A 25,228-nucleotide genomic window follows, 5' to 3' on the forward strand; every position below is an offset into this window, starting at 1 on the left:
TAACGTACAGTGATATAGTAAATTATGTCAACTAAAAGAGTAAATTAAAATTACGAAGCGATTTTTAAATTAAAATCAATCAGGTTGAAAAAAATTATACGTTAAAGAATATTCAGATCACATCGAGTGTTACATTGTAATTTGAATTTGATTACGTTTAAAAAGTCGCGATGATGTATGAAAAGAACAATTTTGCTGAACATCTAAAAATTTGGCTATATAGATCTAAAAATGATTTTGTTGAATTATTAAAATAATTTTGAGATAATATTTTTCGCAATAAATTCTTTAGTGATTTGAAGATGATCAGTATTAGCATTAGTAATATTAAATTGTTTATTAATTTAATTTGTGATATTACATTCTCTAGCTTTATTTTTAAGACTGTGTTTCAGGATCAACAAATAATTGGCGCGCTGTTTGAACTAAAAATTGTAAAAATTTATATATAATTGTAAAAATATTGTTAGACACCAAGACTAGCCTTGATCGAATATGATGCTCTTCATTCATTTGTGCTCAAAATAATTTTGTAGGCATCTCAAGCATGATGAGCAATGTTACACAGAGTTTTGACATTCTAGCAACTAGTTTGAGCGTTTTATATAATAATTATTTTGATGGTTTTAACACAATTATTTTCAGTATCTAGCTAAAATTTTAGATATTTCAGCCAAATCGTTTTTTCCGAGTAGAGGATTTACCGCGAAGAGCGTTATTCATGAAACGCTGGATTTCTTTAATCTGCAAAAAGATGACTTCTAAAGGTGTGGAGGCGGATAATTTCGGAGAACTCGTTAAAATTTTACGCCTCTAACTTACGAGATTTCCAACAGCACGTCGAACAATTCGGCGAATCGCATCCGATACTGAACTCTCTCGTTGTATATGCGTATTCTTTTATTGTTTCTACATGCACCACCGACGTATCTTAAACACGTTGGCGCGGACAACAATAAGAGGATTGCCGAGAGAGCATTACGCAAGCGCTACCTTACACTTGCTTCTTCAATTACGGACCCTTATACCGTATAAATGGCTGCAGTGCTACAGTCGGGTACACAAGTAATTCACAGGCCTATATATGAAAGTTTGTTACAAGTATGCGAATAATCTTTTTTGATATATTTTTGCTCACTGAATACGAATCCGTCGTCCAAAGTTGGCTATTATGTCACAATTTTGAGAAAAATGGTGTTAAAGGGAGTCACTTTTTTGGGTTTTTTGATGCCGTTTTTTCATGACGTTATGACGTGAGCTAATTTTTGTCAACGGATTTGTGTTCGGCAGGCAAAACGTCGGAAACGTCGGAAATAATAATTCACATTCGTGTTACAAGAAAAAGATCAAATTTTATTGGATATGTTACATAAAGAAAAACTATCTTCAAATTACTGTATCTCAAAAACGAAAAATCAAATTAAAATAGGATAAAATGTATGTTAAAGCTAAAAGTTGATATTTTCGTATGACATTAACGAATTTGAAAAAAATTTGATGCCGATGCTACAATGAATGTTCTAGAAATTTTAGAAATCATTATTTTTTATTTCTTTGACATCATTCTTCTTAATGTGATAACCAACTTGGAACAAAGGATTCGTATTTAGTGGGTAAAAATACTTTGGAAATTGCTATTCGTACGCTTGTAATAAAAAAAGATCAGATTTGGTAGGTCTGTCGAAAATCGAAAATCAAAGAACAAAATAGAGAATCATTGCGTGGTAAAGTAAACGCTGTTATCGTAAAGTTTCTATTGATCTTTTGAAGATGGGACAAGTAAAAATGAAGAGAGAAATTCGAGGGAGATAATAAAAAACATAAATTTTTCGACCGTGATTTCTTATTTAAAAGAAATTAAAGTCTCATTAGTGTTTATTTCTACCAATGTAAATTAATTTTAATTTTGGTTTAACATTTAGAGAGCGGAGATCTGTTATTGAAATCGTACAGCTTTTTCTTGAGTAGATAAGATTTGTAATAATTCATTAATTCATTGTACTCTTTGTCTCAAAATGACACAGTTTCAACGCCATTACAAGGCTTTCTAGTCTTATAAAAAGGTAAACCTATTCTTCATCTTTCTTAATTGTTAGAACTAGAAAAATATAAAATGTAAGTTAAATCGAGATTAAAGTTAATCTACATTGATAGAAATGAAACATTAGACTGTATTTCAAATTGAAACGTTAACGAACGTCTCGTTAATTGATCAATTTCGAGATCGTGTTCTCCAATGTTGACTCTCTATATATCGCAATATGATAGTGGCAGTTATTTCGATAACAGGTTAAACAGATGCGCCGCCACCGGCGTCTGTTTGAACGGGACTCGTGGCCGGTTTACGCAAAGCGTTATTGCGTGCAACTTGAGAGGAGTACTCCTCTAACGATAAATAGTGGACCACACGCAAGTGATTCGGCGCTCTCGAGATGTCGTCGCGATATTTTTATACTAACGTCTCTCGGTCAGGTTATTTATCGTCTCTTTGCACCATGTTAAGAAGCTAAATTTTCAATTTTCCACCACCACTTCGTGCTCGCGACCATTTCTTGTCAAAACGCGTCGGTATTCTTTTAAAAACATAAATAATTGAGACATGATTGTCTTGTCATATCACATCCTTGCTTCTCAAAAGTGATACAATTTAAAAAATTGAAAAATCACGAAAATTTCATTTTTTAAACAATATCATTTTTAAATAGAGTAAAAAATATTTTGTACTTGCGTTAAAACTATCCTATTAAAACTATTCCTGTTAATACTATATTGAATTTTTAACATCCTGTTTAAATTTCTTGGAGTAAAATCTCATTCTAAAAGAGTTAAAATACTGTGACTATTGAAAAAGAGTAAAAAATTAAAATTTTCTATTGTAATTTTTATTTTGGAGTGAGATCCACTTCAAACGAAAAAATCTCACTCCTTTTTGGAGTGAATTTCACTCCAAAATAGAGTGAAAATCTGCTACTTTTATTCAGGAGTGCAAATTTTTTAAATCCTTTTTAATAGTGCCGGTATTTTACTCTTTTGGAATGAAATTTCACTCTAAGAAATTTAGAGAGTAGGTGTTAATTTAATATAATGTGTAATTATGTTATTTTGTGAATATTTTATGTTAAATTGATGTTTAATTCTTAATATTAAAATAACACAATTTATGAGTAAATGGACAAATAACATAAATAATATAATTTTAAAATGTAAATTCTAAGATAAGTGAGTAAAAGATGAATGTTCATGTTAATTTAACGCACTTTAAATATTAATTTCCCTGAAGAAATATGCTCCTGTTTTGTTTCTAAATTTGTTTCTAAATTGTGTTAGAGCGTTATATTTTTTGATGTTTATTTTTGTATAATGTGTTACATTTTAATATATTCATCTTCCGTTAAATTAACACAATAATTTAGCTGCAAAAAATTTTCCAACTGTAAAACAGGGGTGTAACGTTAAAGATAAAATAGTTTTACAAGCACATTTTACATTCTTTTGTGAGACTGCCTTTTTAATTCCACTGATTCCACTTAATATATGTATGTATTTATTCAGTAGTAGAAGCAAAAGATTTTTGCGACTCTCATCCAGTATCAGAATGACTTTCTTTGCTGCTAGAGTAAATATTAGGCATTTAGAAAACATCCGCAAATATTATTAGATATATTTTATAGCAATTAATGTTATAATGCCTTTCAATAGTTTCCAAGATGTTTACAGAAATCTTGTAGCGCGAATTCGATTGGATGCACTCAGTGCGCAGTAGTGCACATTAAAGCCTATTAAAGCTATCGTATAAATTGATATAAAAATGTGTATTAAATATAAATACATATAAAAATGGAGGATTATATATCACGAAATCCTCAATACATTTTATTGTGCTGTTAAGTAAAATCTGTATTATACAATTAAAAATATTTGCATTTTACTTTGACACAGATAAAATTCTCTGAAAATTTTCAGATTTTTCAAGTATTTTTTTGTTCAAAATTCCAGGTAAAAGATTAGAGAATTTTTAAATGCAATTTTGTGAAATAAATTGCAAGAAACACAAACTATATATTGAAAATTAGTAGACAGAGATTCTACAACACTATATCTATTATTTTTTACAACTGGAGCTGCGAAACTTATAGGATAATATAGAAGGCTTCTGGTTTACTATAATATAGTATTAGTGAGTTACTTTATTCTGTTAGTTTAATTAAATATCTTTTTTTTTTTTTTACTGTTACTTTGACTCTTTTACAAAAATTCACGAGACACATATATGAGAATGTTCACACGTGAACATACGTGAATGTGTATTCCATATTCATTGCTGATTGTCAACATTTTGCATTATTAAAAAGAAACACGATTAAAGTAGCAATGTTTTCAGAAAGAGATAGAATACAAATTTAAAAGTAAAATTCTAAAAATTTCCTTAAATTCCGATAAAATTCCACGAAAATCTTTAATAGTTTTTCAAGAATAAAAAAAGAAATCCTCTAAAAATACCAAGTTTTCCAGGTTTTTAGGTAAATAGCTTCGAATAGCGCGCACTCAATCGAACGCACGATTAAGCGCGTCTCCTGTGACTTTTATTTTTTTTTTCATTATTACATGCATAGGAAAAAGATCCTAAATCGATAATCATGAATCGCGGAGGAGACGTTTTTCTGGTTTTCCAGACCTCGTTTTCACGTTTCGCATCGCGACACTTTTCCGCTGACGAGGCCCGCAAACCGCTCTCCGGGCGACGCGAGCGCCTAAGCGCTTCCGTAACATATTCGCAGATTGATAAATTACTCCACGTGTTTAAGTTCGACCATGACGGGCAATAACTTAACATACGCTCTGATACCTCGTCTCTCCCGGTGTATCTTATCCCACCGGTCGTCTCGCTCGCTCGCTCGTCGCGATTATTTTATTATTTTCCTCGACGCGGCGGGATGGGAATTGTACGTGCGATATATTCCGCAGGTGCGGATCTTCTCCGTCGTTATACTTACACGTTGGTCAGCTGTTCCGGATGACGATGCGCTTGCTCGTCGTCCTGATGGAGGATCCTGCGGTGCCGCTCTGCATTCCGGCGGTCGCGCACGTAATGGCACTCATTCGATTTCCGCACGATAGTCCATGCGGAGGAAATGCGGAGGAGATGCAGAGGAGGTGCCGCCGCGCGTCAAATCTTCGCTGGACCCAACTTACTTATTCCGCGTAATTTCTCTTCAACTTTTTTTTATCTCGTATCAACGAGACGAATCGGGCACCTCGTCTTTTTGCGCGCGACCAATTTCGAAAAAGGAAAAAAGGCTCTTTCACGAGCGCGAGCGTGGACCAGCGAGATCGGAATGCAGACGTATAAATTACGAGGACCGTTCTGAACACGTTATCAACTAAATCCGGCGCGGAGACGAATGAGCTACTAGCGGGAAGCAAGCTAGGCGACAAAAGTTCGTAAGGTCGCTATTTGATTCGGCATTAAATCCGTAATTATATATATTATAAATAGTAATGCCTCTCACGTGTTCTGGAATCGTTATCACGCGCGTCGATTATTTCACACTCGTTATCGGTCGTTTCTCGACACCTATCACTCGACGGAAATTTTTCTTTTTCCAGAATGATAACGGTTTACGAAAAAGTTGCAAAAAAGAAAGGTGAAAGAGAGGATCAGAAATCCCAGCGGAAGGTGTCACGCGCGGGGATCGAAACTGACTTAATTTCCGAGAGTTCAGGAATAGTAACCCCCATCAGCTACAATTCAGCGATTATAAAAGTAGCTCAGGGTCGAATTAAAAGGTACGACTGTCCAGCCGTGCTTCTTCGTGACCCCTTTCTAGATGGAAAATAAAACGAGCGTACGCGTTCAAGCCTCGCACGGGGAAAGAGAGAGGGAAAGAAGAGCGCAAAAGTCCTCTTCGTTCTTGATCACTAGAGCTCCTTCCGAGCTGTTTGTTGCTTTTGTACTGTAGTTTAATGCTAATCTTAGCGTCCGATTGCTCGGATGAGATTTCTTTGTCTTTATAAATTTGTCATTTACTTCTACTTTATTTTACTTTCAATTTATTTTACTTTGATTTTATTTATTTTTTTATTATTTTCTACGGACCGCTTGGAGTTCACAATCGAGAGGTTCCTTTCATGTCCGCGGCATTGAGAATCGAATTCACCGGGATTAGAGAGAGTTTCCGAGAGCCCTGAAAGTTGCGCGACTTTTGAGTCAGAGTAATCGCGCTCTTTTCGCGGTCACTCGCTACCCCTTTTACGCGCGACGACGCACGACGGCAGATAAGATCTGTGAGAGACGCGCCGCGTACACCGAGATCGACGCGATAGTTGGCACTGACAGATGAAACTATTTCATTCACAGCCTGAGACACAGTCGTCGCCGTCGTCGGGTTTGACCGCGCGAGTCGTCGTCGTCGACGGGCTTGACCGCGCGAATCGCCGCCGTCGTGCGTGTGTGCGTGTTAACGCGGCTCCCGTGCACGTGCACGTACGCGCGAACACGGCGACGTGGATGAATGAACCGGCGCGCATACACACGAATACACATGTATAAACGTACACAACGAAGGAACGGTACCGCGCGATTACGGTGTAGGTGGTTACGAGCGTGAACAAGCGGGAGGATGTGCAACGGGGCTTTAAACGAGTGCGGTCGAGAAGACGTGCGGGTCCTCCTGCGTGTCGCGGCTGGTGCACGCGTACTTTTATTATGCGTAAATTGGAAAAGTATTCACGAGCAGAACCGATACCATTACAATCACCATAACGTCCAAATGACGGTAAAATGAATCATTATACTGATCGAAAAGTGACTTTTAATATGGAGCCCATTTTGGAACTATTTTGATGTGATGATTTTTTGGTCTGCTTGGGTTACTTCATCCTTGCAAAACTCGTCGAAGTTTCCCTCGACGAGTTTTCATCCGACAGGCAAGACATCACGGAGAAAAATAATTTAGCTATAAACACAAAAAACTTGTAAAATTGTTTTTATTGTTAAATTTGTTTGCTGTTTAGCAAATAAATTTGGATATTTAATAAATATTTTATATTTGTTGTAAATAATTTTTGTAGCGAGTACAAAAAAATAGGTATTTGTTACACCTGCAAATAATTTTGTGATCTCTATATTTGCAAATAGCATTTGCCATTTGTGTCATGTTCAATTAACGTTCATAGCAAATTTTTTCTCTCTGTGATCCTTGAGTAAAAAACAAACTTCACGTAAAATCGAACGAATAATATAACATCAATATCAACTAAATTTGAAGTAATTAAATTATAATGCAATGTAATCCGATTGCAAACATAGTCTGTCTGTAAAATAAATCTGTCTAGCCCTTGACATTTCCACTTTCGTTGTCCGTTATAAATATAGCGGCACACGCATTCAGCACTTAAGATATTAATAATGATACTATTAGAGTACTTAAGATAATTTTAAATTGAATCATTACCTTATGACGGTTCAACTTAATTTTATTATTTTTGTTTGCGTGCGTTTGAGATAATAAGTAATAATAAAATGCCGCAGTTATATATCGAGACTTTATTCTCTCATATAAACATAACAAATCGTTGTGCTAGAATTTATGATATTTGTATATTACATAAGTAAATCTTTTATACAATGTCAATACTTTAGATTTCCAAACACAGTATGTTTTAGGCACTAGAAAATGTTAATAAAGTCTCAGTATTATCTGTATCTTCCTTGCAGTAACTTTTCAAAGGACTTATCTGATTATATTAATATCATTTTCACTACACTTAAATATAGTGAATATACCGGCATAACATTGTTAGTAAATATATATGATTGCAGAATATTTTATATATTATACTCTCGATATCTCGTTACAAAGCTAAGTAAACGAATTGTTTTTATTTATTATATATATAAGAGTAAAGATATTTAATATAATACTATAATAAAAGAACTCCTTTACATGGTGTTCCCCTTTTTTGTGACACACATATTACTGTATATATTATATTTATATATGAATTTCTCTCATTATATTTGTGCCCGTAAATTAAAGTATATGTGTATTTATACTTTTAATATAAAATACTATTTATATCACCTATTTCTCTTTCTTTTCTTTTTGTATACTTTTTCAAGATATAAATTATTCGTGTCTGTATACGAATATTTATACAAGTACATTCCCCTTTCCAAGATAATTTCGTAAAACGTTAAACAAGAAATTTTTTTAATGCCTGTCAGAGTTACTAGAAAAATGCTTTTTTTTAAGTTCCCACTGGATGATAGATTGATAGCATCTTCAACCTTTCCTTAAGATGTATAATGTTTGATATGCAAACAGCTTTGAAAAAATGAAAAGAAGAGGAAGAAAGATTAAAGTCTAAAGAAAAAAAATACGGCAAGAATTGCGAGATTGGAACAATTGCGATGTGAACAAGGGTGCAAAGAGAAGCAGAAACTGAAAGGAAAACAATGAAAAGAGAGATTGAAAGTGCATATGATAAGAAATTGTTAATGACAAAATAAAAATAGGATAAAGCTGGGATAGTTTTTCTCAAGTAAGAGATAAATTAAACTCAGTAAACCAGAATGGATTAAAATTTTAATCAATTTAAATTCATTTGAATGGATACTTTAATAGCATTTACTTAATAGTCCATTTTCACTTTTTTAAATTCAATTGAACGGAAAATGTTTTTTTAGATTTATCAGATTGAAAAACTGCATTTTCTATTCAGAATTTTAAATTCAGCAGTATTCACAATGCACTTAAAGAATTACAATTTTTTTTTAGATTGAAAAGATAGAGATGTGCTTCATACAATTCCTAAATGAATAAAAATGCATTAGGATTAAAAAGAATTCATTTCAATATTTGCGAATGTGTACTTCTGAAAATCTGTGAATCTATTTAATCTATTTTAATCCATTTTTGTTTGGGGAACACCAAGTGATTCGAAATGCTCCAAGATGATTAGTTTCATCCGAAATTTTCAAAAATTTAAAAATAATGTAATCCTTGAACCGAAATAAGAACACAGAGACCCCAGTCAAGTCACCACCACGAATTTAATTAAACCATTATTTAAAAAAAAAAATAAATAAATGAATGTTTATTCTGCGCATTCGTTCCCAGTTGTCAAGGGCGTAAATTGAAAATGGTGGTCGAAAAAAGAGAGTCAATAAATAAATGTTGTCAGTATTTGCTTGAATAAACCGAATGCGCTACTCCTGATAATATCCAGAACTCTAAGTTACATGTTCCTTAACTTACTCTTAAAATTCCAATTCGCAATATACTTCGGTTTAATCCTTTTTTCTAGTTATAATCTCTCATCTCAAATACGAATTGAATTTAGTTCGCAAAACAAATAATTTTGCAATTAATTAATATAATTTGCAATTACAAGGTTTAGCCTTTTGTTAGCTCTGACAATATTTCGAGAATTTTATTTTTTCACGTACATATTTTAACTCTTGTTTAATCTGTTATATATCTTGGCAAGAGAAATAAATTCATATAATTATAAATATTTTGATTCATTCAAATTAAAAAAAAAATATATATATATACACTATATGTATAGAAATATATTTTTAATTATAGCTTGAGATGTTTTGTGTCCATTTCTACCAATGTAGATTAACTTTAATCTCGATTTAATTTACTCTTTAGCTTTTCTAATTCTTAAAACTAAAAAAAAGATAAAAATTAAGTTAACCAAGATTAAAGTTAATCTACACTAGTAGAAAACGAGTCTCAAATAGTAAAGCTATGTAAAAACAAAATTGTCATATATACAAGCCGTTTAAGCTTTACACATACAATATGTACTTATAAGTTTCCGAATATTAATAAATTGAAGAGAATACTATAGGAGAAAGAAAGAAAAAAAGAAAGAAAGAGTACACATATTTGACTTTAACGCCATAATTGAGAATTGCATTAATTGAAGTTTCCTTTATAGGTAATTATATAAAAAATATTAAAATTTATATTTAATATTTAACTGATTGACGTGTTGTATATGTATATGTATACAAATATATATCTACCAGGTATTATATACAGTTAAACCAAGTTTATACATATAGGCACATACGTCGTATGATTGATATGACGAAGCTTAAGAAAATATCTTGTATGATGAAAATTTTGGTTAAAGCATAGAATAAAATATATATATACTTATATATACTAGCCTATATTTATTGGCATAGTCGCGATTCCAATTAATTGTAATTCCTATCTTTGTAATCACGTGACAATTTCTTCATTATTAATGTAATAGAATCAATATTAACAAATACTGTACTTTTTTTTTAAAAAAGAAAAACTCATTGTAACAAAAGCGATAGCCATTGATAATCTCGAATTACAAATGGTATCGAGTATTGTAAATTCAAATCAGATTTTTCATCGAAGTCTTTTGAACGACAGTTCAAAAATTTGTGACCTGTAACATTATAAAGGACTTAAAATATTGTATAAACTTTAACGATCAATCTCCTACGTCAGAGTCGCCGTCGCCTATGGCATAAAGAATATGGAAGGCAATTCCAAGAAGCGCAGTTCCTATAAGATCGCCTGCTGCTGTTAAATATGGTATCGCGGAACTGTCTGGATCCATACCTCTTGTCCACATCCAAATAACCATTAATTGCGCAATGTATAACAACAGGATTACCTAAAAATTAAAGAAGCAAGTTTAATCAGTATTAATTTTTTTGAATTTCAGCTAGTATCATTTTTTTATAAAAATTAATATATGTATACTATACCTGTAACATTGCAGCGATCAAATATATCATGATGAATATAGGCGTGAATGAGGTATGCCCCGCCTGAAGGTAACTAATGGTGTAACTAAAGATTAAATGCCCTGGTATCACCATCATCAGCAATACTCTAGCTGTCCTCGCGTGTCCTCCTGTTAAAAATTCCTTGTTACAAATTCACGATCATGTAATTATATCTTGTGCAAAAACATTCATAGTAAACTCACCTTTAGCAAAAAATGCGTGGAATGGACTAATACAAACGTTGAGAGTCTTTTGAACACCCGTGTGATAATCTTTATGTAGAGACGTCGATATTCTACTGGCTTGAACGGCAACCAAGTTTCCCCCAACGCCATTAATTACTAATTGAAAGACCGCTATGCCCTTGTAGCTTGATATGGTGTAGTCCAAAATCAGTCCACCAAGACTAAAATCAATGTTATTCGTTGACACGCACGTTCACTTTATGAAATTTTTATAAAATGTGTAAGGAAAAATAATTACCTGCTAATTAACATCGCGGATATCACAGGCGTCCAGCCGTAATCCAATACTTCCTTAGTAAATGGATTTCTAGCTGCTATGTACCCCCATACAGGAGTTATAAATACACAATATGCTATCAATAATGGAGCTGCCCACGGAGCGCTACCTAAAAAATTCGTCGACTTTTTAATCAAATAAGCACAATACGGTAAAACAATCATATATACCTATTGCTTTATATAATATAGAAGCGATCCAAGATAAAAGAGCTAAAGTAGTTAGATCTCCTAAGGAAGCCGCGATCGGCGTAGCGACATTGTCAGGATTGATGTTCATTCGTCGCGACAATAGTATGACTGCAACCATCACGAGGCCCAGGACGAAACTGGCTACGGAAGCGGTGATCAAGGCACTGGCGCACAATAAGAGTCCATGATGAATATCGAAGTGAGCTTCCGGAATCCAACCAAGGATCACGGCTGCCAAGGACGCCAGCAAACCAACTACCATAGCCTGACATTGGATTAAAGCTAAATTTCCCATAACCAATGTCCATTGTTGTTTCGTCGTATCCATTTGACCCAAATTAGCTTGGGTCGACAATCTGGAGGCCAATGTCATCTCCAGGTTTCCTTTCAAACCCAATAGCGCAGGAACTAATATGTATACTTCGGATACCACTTGATACACTGGCCAATGCTAAAATTCAACGTTTCATTCATGAGATTAGATTTATTATCCTTGAATATGCACTAGAAAATAATTTGTAAGTTCATCATAAGTTCTTGAGAGAGACGCGTGATAAAAATTATTATTGTTAGTAAAGAGAAACAAGTTGCTGATAACACCGTATCTTATTTATTTTCTATTTCAGAATTCCTAAAAAATATGACTGCGATATGTCCATTTTAATTGATATAGATTAACTTTAATCTTAATTTAATTTACTTTTAACAATTTTTTTTCTAGATTTAACTTAGAAGGAGACAAGTTAAATAGAGATTATTAAAGTTAATCTATATTGGCAGAAACAAGAGTCAATTTTTAATACCTGCACCACGTCTAGCAGTAAACTAGCGGCAACCATACCGAAGCCGGCAAGTAGGAAGGGTATAAACATCTGGATGGATATAGACCAGACGGTTTCATCGTCCGCATTTTCCATCTCATTCCTTTGATTGTCCTTTTTTCCGTTGCTAAATACGACACTCTCGCTGTCCAACGGTATCAAGCGCTGTATATCGCCCTTTTCGTTTTCATCGCTCTCGTCTTCAGAGTTGATTTCCAATTCCATATTGTTGATATCGGTTGAAATAAATAGCTCGTCACTGCCTAGTCCCACCATTTTATTCGATGGTGAACTGCTTTTTCCTAGCTGTCTGCGACGGAGTTTATTGTGCCCAAAGCGGTTTTCTTGTACCTTCGCATGGCTCATCCTCGTTAGCTTTCCTTTTGCGAATCACCGGCCAATACTGCGATAAAAAACCGAGTGATTTATTAGAGCAGCCAAAAAAATATCTGCAAATTTTTTTGAAATAATTATTTAAATTTTACGCATGTCTGATGTTTAATTTATAAATTGGATATTACCAGTACAATCGCAGAATTGGAGAGGTAATTTAGATTTATCGATAAAAATATACTTGAGATTAATTGTTTGTGATGAGGAAAATATTATAATATGTACCACTTCTCATAACGTATTTAGTCTAACGTTCATAAAAATTTAATGAGACCTGTATAAAGATAAAAGTTGACAGAAAGTTTATTGGAATTTCGTTAAAGATATCCATATTGCCAGCAAGATGGCAGATTCGTTTTCTTACTCAGGTGTCGTATATCGTCTATTATTTAAGATGAAGACTTGAGCGTGTAACTAGAGCTACGTAAGCGAAAGATACGTTTCGTCACGTTTGTTCTAGCCTGTTTTTAGAGTTGGATCTAATTTAAACCCACCGTTGGTTTTGCAAGCTCCTGACTCTCTTCTTTTTTTCTTTTTGTTCCACCAAGTCGTATAGTCTCTTAATGTTATTATTATAATTCCAAAATAATCTTATATTTATATAATACAATTTTGTGATAAAAAAGATTGTAATAATGACGAGTTAAATTATTTTTTAGTATAGTTTTTATAAATAATTACTAAATTTTTATAAATAATCTGTAAATTTTTTTGTGAATTAATAACACATGACGGAATTTTAAATCTAATAGTTAATTTATTAATATAATACTCAAAAATTGTTCTCTTTCATTATGAATCTTAATCAATAATTTGTCTTTAAAGTATTTTTAAATTATATAAAAGTAATAGACAATAATTTAAAAAAGATAATATAAAAATTTATAAAATAAAATTATATAATTTTATAAAGACCAGCCGGTAATCTTTTATCACGTAAGATTATTTATTGCATATAATATTATCAAGGTCTCGCAATGTACACAGTATTATTTTCACGTTCACATAGTTGTAAAAAATTTTGTATTTCACAAATCGATATTCATTCACGTAAAATGTATTTCCTTAAAGTTCACGATAGAAAGCGCGATTTGCTCTTTGTGCCAAAGATTCGAGTTAGAAGATCCATTCAGAACACATATGTCAGATTTTACTTGATCATCTCTTAGAAGACAATGGCAAACCATTGAGAGAGTATTTGCCATTATAACAATTGCCTCTTTCTGTGACCTCTTCTAGTAGACTGTTTGAAATCAGCATTAAAACTGTAGATCCTACATATTATTACTTATATTACTTCGAAAAGCAATTTATTACTTGTCTCAAAATAATATTTATGAATGCTTCTATATCTAAATATTTATTGACTTGAGTAATATAAAAGTTGTGTAGCATAAAATATAAAAGTTGTGTAGAATAATATAAAAGTTGTGTAGCAATCATGGTATAAAGAGTTACGCGTCTGCTCTTTGTGCCAAAGACCCGATGCCAAGGATCCACACAGAACGTGTCTAGATTTTATTTAAATCGTCACCTCTCTTAACGAAGGCAATTGCAAATCACACAGAGAGTATTTTTGGCATGAGAATATTTTTTTAATAGGCCATTCGGTATCAACATTAAATCTCACATATCGATATATGCAGAAGAGACCATCACTAGCAAGAGACTATAGACTTATTGTTAGAAGAACGTTCGTTTACATTGAGTAAAATGTAAAATTGTATTTGTATTATAAAACAGCCCCAAGACTTTTAGGTTTTTAAAACAATATACGACAAATCACAAATCCGAGTCACACGCGGGAATTAAAACGCAATAATAAATTAATAACAAATTAGTTCAATAATAAAAATATAATTGTATGTTTCGGTTTTCTCTTCGAGTTATCTTCAGCATGTGTTAACAAAATTGTGTCAAAGATGTATTTTATTGTGGATCGCAGAGAGAAATACTGTTTCATTGAGGATATGTCAAAATCATAAAATTGCTTGGTATCAACATAGTGAATATAATTTCCACTATAAATAAACAAATTTGATTTTGATGTCAAAAATAGTTACAAATTTAAATTATAATAATTAGTAAACAAGGAGGATTCATCTAGGGTCAACAGATTAAAAACATAATCAAAAATAAAAATAATAAAAAAACAGGTAAATGATCTACTATTGATACCAAGTCTTTGTAATTATGACATCTTCAATCACGGAGTATACCGCTTCGTGGTCCATAGTAAGATACATTTCTTGTACAGAACCTTGTTAAGGTACACACATGCTGAAGACGATTGGAAGAAAGAACCGAAATATACAATTATAGGCAGGTTTTTTTTAGCTGAACTTCTTGAGCGGTTCATCTTTTACTTTTTTTCTCTAAAAGTAAAAAGAAAAAAAAGAACCAAAAAAAGTTTAACTAAAAAAAACAGGCTTATTATTTTTATTATTGAACATTACTTCAGTATTACAATAATAAATTAATAACTTAATAAATAAAAAATTTTAGATATTAATACGCTAGTTACCGATCGTATTTGTCGTTTGTTGTACACTATTATTTTGTCCATATCACGAGTCTTATTATATATATTTTGATTTTTTTAGTATAAATATCTCTGGAGTGCTCCTTATCATACATTACAAGGAAAACAGATAATATGGCTGCGTCAGGCAGAAAAAGTAGTTTAGTGAATTCTTTTATATAATTGGTTCTGCTTTTATTAAATGTCAAACATATTTATTTCACTTTAAGTATAAAGAGTATACAATAGTTCAACTATAAAAAATAAACGAATAATAAAGAATTTACTTACTGAGATCAAATAAAAACAAACTTCTAATAAAAAAATCGCATTGGACGCTCACTAAGCTATTTTGTGTTTAAAAAATACGCGTTATCAGCACTATTGTGTTTATCATTCATTACACGTAAAACAGGGACAGAATGACACAATAGCACTGATAGCATGAATGTAGTCTATAGGTTCATTCTTTTCAGCTGGATTTTTTGTAAAATTCATTTTTCTTTCCACATTGAAGAAAAAAAGAAAAAAATAAATGCAACACAAAAAGTTAATTGGTTTTAGCACGAGACACAGTGTAAGGCACACAGAAAAATTTTTACTTTGATAGTAAGATGTAAGGAGTAAGAAAATCAAGATGTTGGATTTGCTACTGCTTATGTCTTACTGCTTAAGTTTTTTGTGTGTCATGGCTCTCAGACTAAAGATTGGGATTATATTGAAATTTAACTAATCGAAGCAGAGTTCATTAAACATAAGTTCAGTATTTTTTTTGTGTCTGTTTCTACTAATGTAGTTTAATTTCAATCCTGGTTCAACTAATTCTTCAGTCTTTTTCAGTTCTAAGAAAAAGATGAAGAATAAATTAAACCAAGATTAAAATTAAACTACATTGTAGAAACAGGCATTGGTTAAATTCGAATCCAATCTCAATCCCCAATTTAATTACGATTTTATGGTCTCTATTGTGATAAGCCAATTTGTTTACTTAGGTTTGTTACTTAAATTATTGTGTGTCATGTCCCCTTAATATAATGATCATTTCAGCTTTGTTTAACATTGCCAAACAATAAGGATGTAACGATTCACTGTGTTACACTGTGTCATCTACATCTCTTGCTGGAAAATATTTGATAATAGTCATACATCATAACAGATAAATAAAAAGTTACCTGCAAATAAAGATTTATAAAAGTAAGGAACAGGTTTTCGAGTTAATTGTCACAATATTTTAAATATATTCGATTATTTCCCCTAAATTTATCATCAAAGTTTACCTAGTATTTTGCTAAAATCGGCTAAAATTTTAAATTATACAATACTATTTATCGTCATATTTCCATTAACTGATATTGACCCGTTGTTTTACCTCAGTTTCGCCAGGAAAAAGATCCTTTCAATATCTAATATTACAAACGAAACTCCATAACACTTCAATTTATTTTTAATGCACTTGAGACGTCGCGATTAGTTTTTGCATCGAAATGTTCGCATTATGAAAAATGTATAACCTCCGCGTAGCGAATCCTAAAAGTCGCACGATACATAAAATAAATACATTTTGCAGTTTCGTCTAAAAATTCTCGTCAGGCAACCGCGCTTTCAGGACGCTTAATTCATAGAAGCAAATTTTTACGTTTGTTCCAACAAAAGAGCAGATTCCTCTTCGCTCGCGCGGTTGTCTGACAGCTGCTGATAGCCCGGCCGCCATAACCTCAAAGTGCCACGTACCTCGAATACACGATTTTTCTTCGCGTGTTGGTCCATCAGCCGATCATAAGAGCGATACTTTCGCGTACGATGTCCAAGATAATTCCGAATTCCTCGAGAAGAAACAAAAGGTCCTCCGTCGAGTTCACCGAATAATTCTAATCATTCTAATCAATTCTAATTCACTGACAACCACACAACGTGAAGTACGCTGCGTATCTACGTCAATTCGATAATTACGCGCAGTGTTTAGTTGAGTGAACGTCGCCGAGTCGGACGAAGTTCGATACTATCGAATCGGCCGGCCGCTTGCGATTCTCGAATGGCGATCCAAGTCGTCGCGGTCGTATTCGCGCGCGCGGTATCTCTCCTGAATTTTCGCATAGAAATCGCGTAGATTTGTTGAAATGCGAGTGCTCAAATGAAGCAGATGTTGAGACAAACTGAAAGGATATAGGAAACGGGATGGCATGGCTAGCTGAGACAGATGGTGATGGATAATTATTGCCGGCTCCGGCTGGGCCGCAGGTGAAAGAGCGTCGCACGTCAAGAGGTACGTAACTGATATACGTACCAAAATGTGGATTAAAAGCGATATAATTGCACCGGGCCAAATTTTTCATGTGCTTGAGACATTCTCGTTTATGAAACGTACAATAAATAATGAATGGAATGATCCAATGGAAGCAATAATGATTTTCGATGTCGCTGATATATTGAGATGCATGTACTTCCCGCCAATGAAAGATGGTGCCGTCTTGGTGAAAATAAAAATTGGTATAAGTCGAACGTAAGAGCTGAAGAGTGATAGAAACGTAAACAAAACTTTTAAGAGCAAAATTGAGACGACAAAATATAAAAGAGGCATTTATACGTTTTTATCCTCCTTAGCAAAAGAAAATGAAGTCACAGTATAATATCGATCATGACAGTCACGAGGTCTGTCTCATGCTCCAATATGTTTCGACGTGCTCCAACATGCTCCAATATGCTCTTATTCCAATGAGCACGTTGCAGTGGTAGGAGTTATGGTAGAAGCATATTGAAGTATGTTGGAGCATGCGACACAAACAAATTTATGATGACGCGTGAATGTCCATTTTGTAACAGGTATATGATATCGCTGTATATGATATCATTATGAAGCTGTGATAAAAAATGTACTCTAACACTGCTATGAATATATACAGATGAAGATAATAATCGCTGCTTTTCTTTTAGGAAACACAGTCGATATAAGTGTCGTTTTATTTTTGTTATTCATTGCATATCAAGGACAGAACGGACATTTAATTGTGTCGACTGTACCTGCTATAAGGAAACTAGTCAATGTAATATCACCGTCACCTTTTGATAATTTTACGATAATATCTCAATTTATCCGTGACTATTGTGATGCAAATGTGATTTATTTTTTTGGGAGGGGGGAACGTTTTGTTGTCTCAATTTTCACCTCCTATACTTTAATAATAATTTAGTAGTGACACATTAAAAGTTAAACATGGGGATTTATTGAGCCAATATTAGGTTAATATTGGACTAATATTGTTCCAATAATAATTATTGCTACTAAGATATAGAAGCTTTGTTTATATGTTTCTATTAGGGTTCAGACCGTTCAGACACAAATGGAACAAGGAATAAATAAACAAGATATAACAGATTTCACCCTACCAAAAACTGGATACATAGGAACACGGGATGCCTTCCCTTTAGTGACACAAGTCGACACAAATATCATTTAATTTTTTTTTTGCCTTCTATAAGTAACAAAGACAATGATACTTGTGTTGACTTGTGTCACAACCCATAATTTCTTGATTGATTGAAATTTGTTATTCTTTGTTCCTTGTTTCTTTCATTGTGTTCGAATCCTTACTTTCTTCTTACATTCGGTTTATATATTCCAATTTTTATCTTCACAAGAGCATTTTTCAAGTGCATGTAGGAATTTTGCATGAAATATGAACTTATCGAAATTGTAGCAATTTTATGTGATTAAAAAGATATTTAAATGTTGGCAGACATAATAAAATAAAAAATATTCAACTATATGTGCACTATGAATGTGTATATGATATCAAAATCAAACAATTATTTTAATAAATATTTTAATAAATATTTTATATATATGTATCTAATTATTTAATACATTATAATAACAGGAAAGAAAAAATTGCGAATAAAAATATTTTATTTTTATTTGTGCTATAATATTAATTATTTTTAAATATATATAAAATTATTTATTTACAATCTGTGTAGTATGTATAATATATTATTATAAATATACATATAATAATGTGAAAATTAATAAATGTTTGATGGATAAATCTTTTTACCTATCATAAAAATATTTTTGGATTTTGTATTATTCTTATTTATAATATGCTATACATGATATATAGATTATAAGTGAATAAAGAATTGTATATATAAATTAAAAACTATACTTCGGTCAATATTATAACACGGAAATAAATTTTTTTATTCTCAAATTTTCATTTTTTCCATAATATTGATTATTAAAATAATTTTAAATTTATATATAATAAAAATAAAAGGATTCATATCGAAAAATATTTTAATTAATATTACAAAGAAAAATGAAAATTTCGGAATACAAAATATTTCATATTTATTGATGTTCGCGAAATAACATATTTTGTCTGCAATCTTGTAAATTGCATTGAAAGATATCAACAAATTGATTATTATTGTACATCTTTATATATGTGGCGTAGTAATAAAGTTGGTACATGAGAAGATAAACACCATTTAATTAATATACAAATGATCTTTATTATTCTTCAAAGTAATCCCCCTTAGAGACAATACACTTCTGACAATAGCTTGAGGAAACTCTGTGAAAAGTCAACTTTGAATATCGTTTTAAGTCTTGTTGTTACATGATTTTGAGTGTTCAAAATGTTTATAAATCAAGCCCCTTTTATCACCTCCTTTAGTTTAGGAAGCAAAAAAGTCTGCTGGAGCAAAAATTGCTCTACATGTTTTTAATCAGAATACACCATAATTAATTATTCATAGTCATATCATAGGATATCATTATGACATCATTTGATATATAAAAAAAAATGAACTTAAAAATAAACTTATAACAAATGAAATCATGATGTTGCTCTTATGATATTATTTTGATTTCTATATTTTACTTGAGAATGTGTAATAACGAGACTTAAGGTGATATTCAAAGATAGCTTTTCATAGAGTTTCCGCGAATTATATGAATCTTGTCTGAAGTGTATTATCTCTAGAGGGAATTACTTTGAAGAACTATAAAGGTTTGTATATTAATTTAGTGGTGTTCATTTTCTCATAACATGTACGAAACTTTATTGCCACGTATTATTATAAATGTCAGAAGTATTATGAGAAAATAATAATAATATTTTTGAGAATTTTAAATATAAGAAATATATATATTGTTACGTCCGTCCGTCCGTTCGTCCTGTTGCGCCCGCTACGCGAGATCGCACTCACGACCGCGACGCGCACTCCCGAGCCGCGGAAAGAAATGGACTCAAGGGTTTATAAGAAATAACAAAGAAGGTCTTTATTAGTATCGACGATAGAGTCCAAGAATAGTGTAATGGCTGTTCTACAATCTGCTTTTTGTTTCCTGTTTCTTGTTGTTTGTCTCTTGCCTTCTTGATTCAAAAGGCAAGAGACAAACAGCAAGAAACAGGAAACAAAAATCACATTGTAGAACAGCCATAAAGATATAGTACTAACCATCAGGAGATTCAAATTATATAAGATAGAATTTTTATAAGTTTATTTTCGTTTGTTTTAGCTTTTACTATGGTAGACTGGACTGTTGCAGACTTCCTATTGACCTATAAATGACTGAAGACATAGCTTAAGCACTCAATGACTTTGCTCATTTGCATGTAACATTTATATATCGAGCATTCTAGTATTCTGGAGTTAATAGTAATATAAAATTATCTTTAAAGCTGAAAAAATCAATGAATAGAAACTTCACAAAAATAATCTACTTATCTCCAAATATTTTATTTGTAATCATACTCATTTATTGTGGAAAAAGTTTATTACTTTAGTATTAATTATCTATTATTTTAATATTAATTATTTAATTGATAATTATTTTTATATATTGGGCGTTTCTGTGCGTTTTTTGCGAACGTTGAGGACGATAGGATAAATTTTCATTTGCGACATATCATCTGTATTCTGTAATGTTATAATAATAGCTTGTGCAGACGTAGGGCGCACATTTACACACATACACACACACACACACACAACACACACATACACAAACTCATGTTAATTCATATACAGAAATTCTATTATTCATATCTGATGTACTAAATGCCTTATGCTTACAAATTGGAATGTCAGAACTGTTACCGTTTATTATTTTAGTTAATGTGTCGGTTGCTTCGAGATATACCGTCTCTTTCCCTCTCGAGAGTCAAACGTCACTCGTCTTTGGCTATTCGTCTTCGAATATCTTATTGCCAGTACGCAGTGCTTGAAATACCTTATGTCTGGGCGACTAGGCATAGTGCCCATCGACGTACTCGCAGCCCTGATAATACCTCGCAACGCTTTGAACGGTAAAGGCATCTGGTCTCCGGCAGAGGGAAAATTAAATCGCTTGTCTAAATCGCGCGAAGTTTCAATATCAAGACAATCTTTGTAACACCAGTGGTATCATTATTAACACAGCGCTCTTTGCGTTGTACATATTTTTTAAGCATCAAATAATCGTGGCTACTAAAAAGTAAAGAATTTATAAAGGTAAGTATTTAAATTTTTAGTAATTTGTTACGCTATAATTAATATCTTATTACAATTTATTTCGTTAATATATACGGAGAGTAGTAATGTATTTGAAATGGCAAATGAATAAATTCTCGTTCCAATAATGGCACAATGTACGGTTGAATACGGTATGCTAAATTGGGAGATAATTGTCTTCTCTTTTCGATAGATATACAATAGGTCATTAAACGCAGGTAGAACCCGTCGCGGTCGTATTTAATTATTAGCGTTTGTGGTACACCGGTTTGTTAATTACGATGCGTGTGAGCTTCGTATTGTAATATTCTAAAATAATGGTTTACACGTGTTCTTTGACGGGACACAGTTATGTAACTAATCGTATTCGCTCTTGAAATACTAAAATACTCATACGCGTAACGCCGATATATTATGTAATAACCCTCCTAATAGTCCCTCGAACCAATAGAAAGATTTTAATTATATAAGCCATGTATATATTTTTCATCTTTTATATATAATTGATCCGCAGAACACAAACTATCAGTAATATATAATTTCCTACTTAACAATGAAACTGTTACGTGCAATATGTATTATATTACATGCAGGAAAATTATAATGATATTGATGTAATATTATCGTTAGTTTGTGTTTTGCGGGGAAGTATTAATATAACGCAATGCGATAGCTTAATACAGTTAAAACAAATCAGTTTTATTTGCTCGTCATAAATATCTACGATCGTTGCATTTATTTCGTCTTGTTTCAGTTTTGACGATGGGTCGTAGAAAAAGAAATCCGAAAAGGATCTTTGTCACTGAGAAAATTTGCGAAAGGAAGGTAGCAGAAAAATTAAATTCCGACGAAAAAGAGGCGATAGAGGAACAAAAAGGAAAAAATCTTTCTACCAACGAAGTCACGATCGACGTTTACTCGCGTTTGAAATTGCCATTCGTGTACCCGATACAAGATGGATCGTTGGACGACAGCGACGAAGAGGACACTGTTGAGCTGAATTTCTGGCCACGTTTTGTCTTCGTGTCGAACCTATGTCTGATCTGCATGGAACGATCGAAGGAAACCTGTGAATTTTGCGGCATGGTTTCTTACTGTACCGTCAGACATATGAAGCAGGATCGACCGAAGCATCGTGGCCTGTGTAAAGTTCTCACCGAAGTCTGTCAGATCGGAGATGGCTTGTCATTATTATCGGAACTCAGCGCGGATGATTATCGGGTTTATCGATTGAAATTGATCGAGATAGTACAGTGTCGCTTGGACAGGCCTCTTCAGCTCTGGGAAAAAGAGATTCTTCTTTATCCCCGCGTTTGTTGCAATTGTCGTCGCTTCTCAACGACTCTGAGATGTTGCCCGGCATGCGGAATCGGCTTATTCTGCGAAAATCATGACGACGGACATGAATGGTGTCGAGAGTTTCAGGTGTTTCGTAGAGTGCTGTTCATGCAGCATAAAAACGGTCATATAGAACCTGAGATTCCGGATACCTTCCAGAAAGAATCGCTTCATTTACCGGACAATTTTGATCTGTTAATAGCACAGCTTTTCGGCCGTTCAACATATTATTTTAATATGGACTGCTATACGTACTGCAGCCTCTCTCATATATCGTCCATTCCATTGACGGCTTTGTATTCTATGCAAATTTCTTGCCAGAATTGGAAAACTATTGATTCCTTCGTGGTTCACGTAATAGGTGCCGAGTTTCAATATGAATGTATAAATCTGCACGTGTGGGAGAAACTTTTTCTGCATCTCCTCCCAAATCTAAAGCATCTCAAGCTGATGTTCGTTGGTCCGGAACTGAGTCTGCCGACGGTGCCATTAGACCTGTTAACCGCTGTGAAGATCTGTTCGTCTTGTAAATCATCTGGTCGACGAGTAAAAATTTCGTTCCATCCTAAAAAATTTTATCACGATTTCTGTCGTTCCAAACAATTTATAGAACCGCATCTCGTGTGCCTCTTTAATCCGGGTCTTTATCGGGAAACTGGTTTTAAAGGCAAAGATACGTGGCCGGAGACGATACGAGAATTCTGTAAAATGAAAATTCCCGTGTGCGTGACGTCTTATACGAAGCAGGAAATTCCACGAGAGATGATTAGAATAAAATCGATCGCTGATGTAGAAACGATTTTGGAGCCGCGAAAAAATCCATTCGCTTCGATCAAACCTGATAGAAATTTCGTTAGTGACGATACAGCGCCACTTATCTATAAAAATTATTATTTCACTATTGTTAAAGGAAAATTATAATTAATAATTTGAAAGAGATTTTCTTTTAAGATTACTTTACATTTAAAATTCGACACGAAAGTCTTTCTGGAACACTGTACGTTTGAAATATTTTTTTATATCTTTTAATTTCTATTAGAGAGTAAGAGCACGGTAGACAAACTGTCAGCCATCCCCATGCGTGGTTACATACATTGCCAAGAACTTTCCATAAATGACAGTACAGTTGGCCGGCGATTTATCATGTGCTCTTGTTCTTACCTTTAATTTATATGCAAATGTTATATATGTAAAATTTTAAAGAGATTATTACATAATGTGACAACTAAAGTTGGCGAGTTGCCAAATTTGATATATATTATAATATACAATCATTTTTTGTTATTGTATTGTAGTCTCTAGTTCAAATTGGAATTAAATTAGTATTTAAAATATTTTTTATATTTTTTTAATTTTTAGTATTAGGGCAAAAATAGACAATAAATAAAATGTTGACCCATGTACGCGATTACATTCATTGCCAAGGACTTTTAATAAATGATAGAACAGTTGGTCGACACTTTGTGCTCTTGCTTTTATTTTAATTTATCTGCACATGTTATATATGTATGTGAAATTTTAAAGAGATTACTATATACTATATACTGTGGCAACTCCAAAGCTGATGTGTTGCCAAATTTAACGTATATTGTAATATATAATAATTTTTATTATTGTATTGTAGTCCCTATTTCAATATAGAAATTAAATTAATACTTAAAATATTTTTTATATCTTTTAATTTCTAGTATTAAGGCAAAAGCAAATGATGAACGAAGTATTGACCATATTTATGTGCGTAGTTACATATATTACGAAGGACATTTAATAAATGACAGAACAGTTGGCCGACACTTTGTCTATCGTGTGCTTTTAATTTATATGCAAATGTTATATGTGAAATTTTAAAGAGATTATACAATATGACAACCAAAGTTGGCGAGTTGCCAAATTTGATGTGTACTATAAAATACAATCATTTTTTGTTATTGTATTGTAGTTTCTATCTTAAATTGGGAATCAAATTAATATTTGCAATCTAGTAAATAATTTATTGTCTCGCTTATATAATTATTATGACATAAAATATACAAATAATATAATATAATAATATAATAAGGAACTTTATTCCATCCATAATTCTATTATAATTTACGTATAACTGTATGATTGACATCCAAGTGAGAAATTATTCTATCAATTTATAACAAAATAC

At 32.5% G+C, this 25,228-nt stretch overlaps 3 protein-coding genes across 5 annotated transcripts in view; 1 reads left to right on the forward strand and 2 right to left on the reverse strand.

Annotated features, from left to right (window-relative positions):
* Window positions 1–5,027, reverse strand: part of LOC108768966 (solute carrier family 41 member 1) — a 28,935-nt gene extending 23,908 nt beyond the window's left edge. Inside the window, exon 1 of the mRNA XM_018519697.1 lies at window positions 4,995–5,027. The gene's annotated coding sequence lies outside the window, so the exon portion shown is untranslated. The remainder of the gene's footprint in view (window positions 1–4,994) is intronic.
* Window positions 5,028–10,336: 5,309 nt separating this feature from the next.
* LOC108768933 (solute carrier family 41 member 1) lies at window positions 10,337–21,441 on the reverse strand. 3 transcript variants are annotated; one of them, XM_018519641.1, is made up of 7 exons: window positions 21,343–21,441; window positions 12,306–12,726; window positions 11,482–11,953; window positions 11,273–11,420; window positions 10,993–11,195; window positions 10,769–10,917; window positions 10,489–10,674 (listed from the first exon to the last, which is right to left on the reverse strand). In XM_018519641.1, exons 2-7 carry the CDS (start codon window positions 12,687–12,689, stop codon window positions 10,489–10,491), a joined length of 1,542 nt encoding a protein of 513 aa, XP_018375143.1. In that variant the 5' UTR covers window positions 12,690–12,726; window positions 21,343–21,441. The 3 variants fall into 3 exon arrangements, with proteins under 3 accessions (XP_018375144.1, XP_018375143.1, XP_018375142.1); XM_018519640.1 differs by lacking the exon at window positions 21,343–21,441 and adding an exon at window positions 16,969–17,158; XM_018519642.1 differs by lacking the exon at window positions 21,343–21,441 and having other exon boundaries at window positions 10,337–10,674; window positions 12,306–12,689.
* A 95-nt stretch (window positions 21,442–21,536) lies between these two features.
* LOC108768934 (uncharacterized) lies at window positions 21,537–24,542 on the forward strand. Its single transcript, XM_018519644.1, has 2 exons — window positions 21,537–21,735; window positions 22,490–24,542. The coding sequence occupies exon 2, from the start codon at window positions 22,498–22,500 to the stop codon at window positions 23,992–23,994; it is 1,497 nt and encodes a 498-aa protein (XP_018375146.1). The 5' UTR covers window positions 21,537–21,735; window positions 22,490–22,497; the 3' UTR covers window positions 23,995–24,542.
* Window positions 24,543–25,228: the final 686 nt, after the last annotated feature.

Source organism: Trachymyrmex cornetzi, unplaced genomic scaffold, assembly GCF_001594075.2.
Source record: "Trachymyrmex cornetzi isolate Tcor2-1 unplaced genomic scaffold, Tcor1.1 scaffold83, whole genome shotgun sequence".
NCBI classification, from domain to species: domain Eukaryota; kingdom Metazoa; phylum Arthropoda; class Insecta; order Hymenoptera; family Formicidae; genus Trachymyrmex; species Trachymyrmex cornetzi.

Excerpts from the sequence above, each read along its gene's own strand:
- LOC108768933 (XM_018519642.1), bottom strand. The coding sequence starts at position 12,689 with ATGAGCCATGCGAAGGTACAAGAAAACCGCTTTGGGCACAATAAACTC. Across the intron at positions 11,421-11,481 it reads TATATTATATAAAGCAATAG|GTAGCGCTCCGTGGGCAGCT; the intron begins GTATATATGATT and ends CGAATTTTTTAG. Across the intron at positions 10,918-10,992 it reads CCACGCATTTTTTGCTAAAG|GAGGACACGCGAGGACAGCT; the intron begins GTGAGTTTACTA and ends AATTTTTAACAG.
- LOC108768934 (XM_018519644.1), top strand. The coding sequence starts at position 22,498 with ATGGGTCGTAGAAAAAGAAATCCGAAAAGGATCTTTGTCACTGAGAAA.